Source organism: Eimeria mitis, genomic scaffold (genome assembly GCF_000499745.2).
Source record: "Eimeria mitis Houghton genomic scaffold, Emh_scaff6458, whole genome shotgun sequence".
NCBI lineage: Eukaryota > Apicomplexa > Conoidasida > Eucoccidiorida > Eimeriidae > Eimeria > Eimeria mitis.
Genome location: NW_024015755.1, coordinates 1 through 2753, shown reverse-complemented (window position 1 = coordinate 2753; position 2753 = coordinate 1). Strand labels below are relative to the sequence as shown.

At 52.7% G+C, this 2753-nt stretch overlaps 1 protein-coding gene across 1 annotated transcript; it reads left to right on the top strand.

The window, feature by feature from the left end:
• Positions 1-227: 227 nt before the first annotated feature.
• On the top strand, positions 228-2672 carry EMH_0087580 (uncharacterized protein; the record flags this gene model as incomplete). Its single annotated transcript, XM_038022927.1, has 1 exon — positions 228-2672. The coding sequence occupies one exon, from the start codon at positions 228-230 to the stop codon at positions 2670-2672; it is 2445 nt and encodes an 814-aa protein (XP_037878781.1).
• Positions 2673-2753: the final 81 nt, after the last annotated feature.

Here is a 2753-nt window from a genome sequence, read left to right as displayed (position 1 = left end):
AATATATATATGTATATATATAAATATAAATAAATAGGCAAACAAACAAAACAAATAAATAAATAAATAAATAAACATATATATATATATATATATATATATATATATATATATACATATAAACTTCAGGTCTCGGTTCCCCTAGCGAGTGGCTGAAGTTTCTGTCTTCTGATTCTCCTTTTTTAACTGAGGCGATCACTCCTCGGCTGCGGGGTACTGTAGATATGATGCTTTCAGACTTTGTTGCTGCTTCTGCTGCTGCTGCTGCTTATGCGCTGCACGGCACAGCCAGCCCGCTGCAGCCAAAGCACCAGCAGCAGCAGCAGCAGCAACAGCAGCAGCAGCAGCAACTGCTGCTGCAGCAGCAGCAACGCCCCCTGGTGTATATCACGGATGCAGCAAGCATCATTGCCAGGGCCTTTACGGGGGGAGATATCCTCGACAGCAACAGAGACAAAAACAAACAAGAAGATAAACAAAGGCAGCAGCAGCAGCAGCAACAGCAGCAGCAGCAGCAGCAACCGCTGCTGCAACTGCTGCAGCGCTTGACTACAAATGCGGATATGACGCAGCGCAGGCAGCAGCATCCCCGCACTCAGAACAGTGCAGCAGCAGCAGCAGCAGCAGCAGCAGCAGCAGCAGGAACAAAACCAAAGCAATCAACAGCAGCAACGACGAAACCAGCAGCGGAAAACGGCGCAGCAGCAGCACAAGGAAGTCGAGCAGCAGCAGCAACTGCAGCAGTAACAGCAGCAGCAGCAGCAGCACAGACAGCTGTGGTGAAAGTTGCTGAAGCAGCAGCAGCAGCAGATCCAAAGACAGCTGCTGCTGCTGCTGGTGAGAGAGCAGCGCCTAGAGAAGGAAGCAGAGGAATAAGAGAAGCAGCACTAAGGAGAGTTATAAACAGAGGGGGTGCTGCAGCAGACAGCAGCAGCAGCAGCAGCAGCAGCAGCAGCAGAAACGACACGGATAATAAACGACAGAATGCAGCAGCAGCAGCAGCAGCAGTTGCTGCAGCAGCAGCAACAGCAGCAGCTTCAGTTGCTGCAGCAGCAGCAGAAGTTGCACGGAAGCCAACGCTCGTTGCGCAGCAAGAAGATGCAGCAGCAGCAGCTGAAATACTAGCTGCAGCAGAAGCACCCGCAGAAGCAGAAACACCAGCTGCAGCAGCAGCAGCAGCAGAAGCAGCAACCCCAGCTGCAGCAGAAGCAGCAGCAGAAGCAGCAACACCAGCTGCAGCAGAAGCAGCAGCAGACGCAGCAACACCAGCTGCAGCAGAAGCAGCACCAGAAGCAGCAACACCAGCTGCAGCAGAAGCAGCAGCAGCAGCAGCAGAACCAAGCGAGGAAGCTGCTGCGTCTGCTGCTGCAACAGCAGCAGCAGCAAACGAGACTGAAGATGATCCTCATTCTGAAAATGCTGCAGCAGAAGCAGCAACAGACGAAGCAGCAGCAGCAGAAGCAGCAGCAGCAGAAGCAGCAACAGAAGCAACAGCAGCAACAGCAGAAGCAGCAGAGCCAGCAGCAGCAGGGCCAGCAGCAGCAGAAACTGAGAAGGGCGCTAGTTCTGCTGCTGATGCAGCAGCAGCAGCAACAAATGAATCGAATGAAACCGATGCGTCAGCTACTCCTGGAGCAGCAGCAGCAGCAGCAAGAGCACCAGCAGCAGCAACAGCAGCACCTGCAGCAGCAACAGCAGCACCAGCAGCAGCAGCAGAAGAAGATGCAACACCAACTGTTGCAGTAGCTGATGCAGCTGCTGACGGTCATCTGGATGCAGCAGCAGCAGCAGAAGCAGCAGCAGCAGAAGCAGCAGCAGCAGAAGCAGCAGCAGAAGATGCAGCAGCAGGAGAAGCAGCAACAGCAGCAACGGCAGATGAGGAAAACGCTGGCCCTACTTCTGAAGCAGCAGCAGAAGCAGCAGCAGAAGCAGCAGCAGCAGCAACAGCAGCAGCAACACCAGAACCGGCTGAAGGCGATGCTCCGCCTACTCCTGAAGCAGCAGCAACAGCAGCAACCACTGCAGCAACTAATGAGCTTACTGAGGATGCAACTGCAGCAGAAGCAGCAGCAGCAGAAGGAACAGCAGCAGAAACAGCAGCAGCAGAAACAGCAGCAGCAGAAACAGCAGCAGCAGAAACAGCAGCAGCAGGAACAGCAGCAGCAGAAACAGCAGCAGCAGAAACAGCAGAAGTAGCAGCAGCACAAGAAGAATCCGAGAAGGACTCTGCTGCTGACGGGCGTCAGCTGCAGCAGCAGCTGAGTGTGCATCAGCAGCAGCTGTTGCAGCAGCAGCTTTTATTGCAGCAGCAACTGCAGCAGCAGCAACTGCATCAGCAGCAGCTGCAGCAGCAGCAGGTACAGCAGCAGCTGCAGCAGCAGCAGCAGCAGCAGCAGCAGCAGCAGCAGATATCTCCCGTGATGCGGGTTGACGTTGCTCTCGCCCGGGTGCCGCAGATACTGCCGGTAGCAGCAGCAGCAACAACGCATGCAGTGGGGGCTGTGGTGGGAACCACCAAAACCCTAGCAGCAGCAGCAACAGCAGCAGCAACAGCAGCAACAGCAGCAGCAACTGCATCAGCACAAGAAGCTGCAGCAAGGAGACAACACAGAAGCAGCAGACCCCCAGTTATACGGCACCCCCGCACAACTACATATATCATCAACGCATAAACAAATATATTTATTTATAAATATATATATATATATATATATATATATATATATATATATATATATATATATATATATATA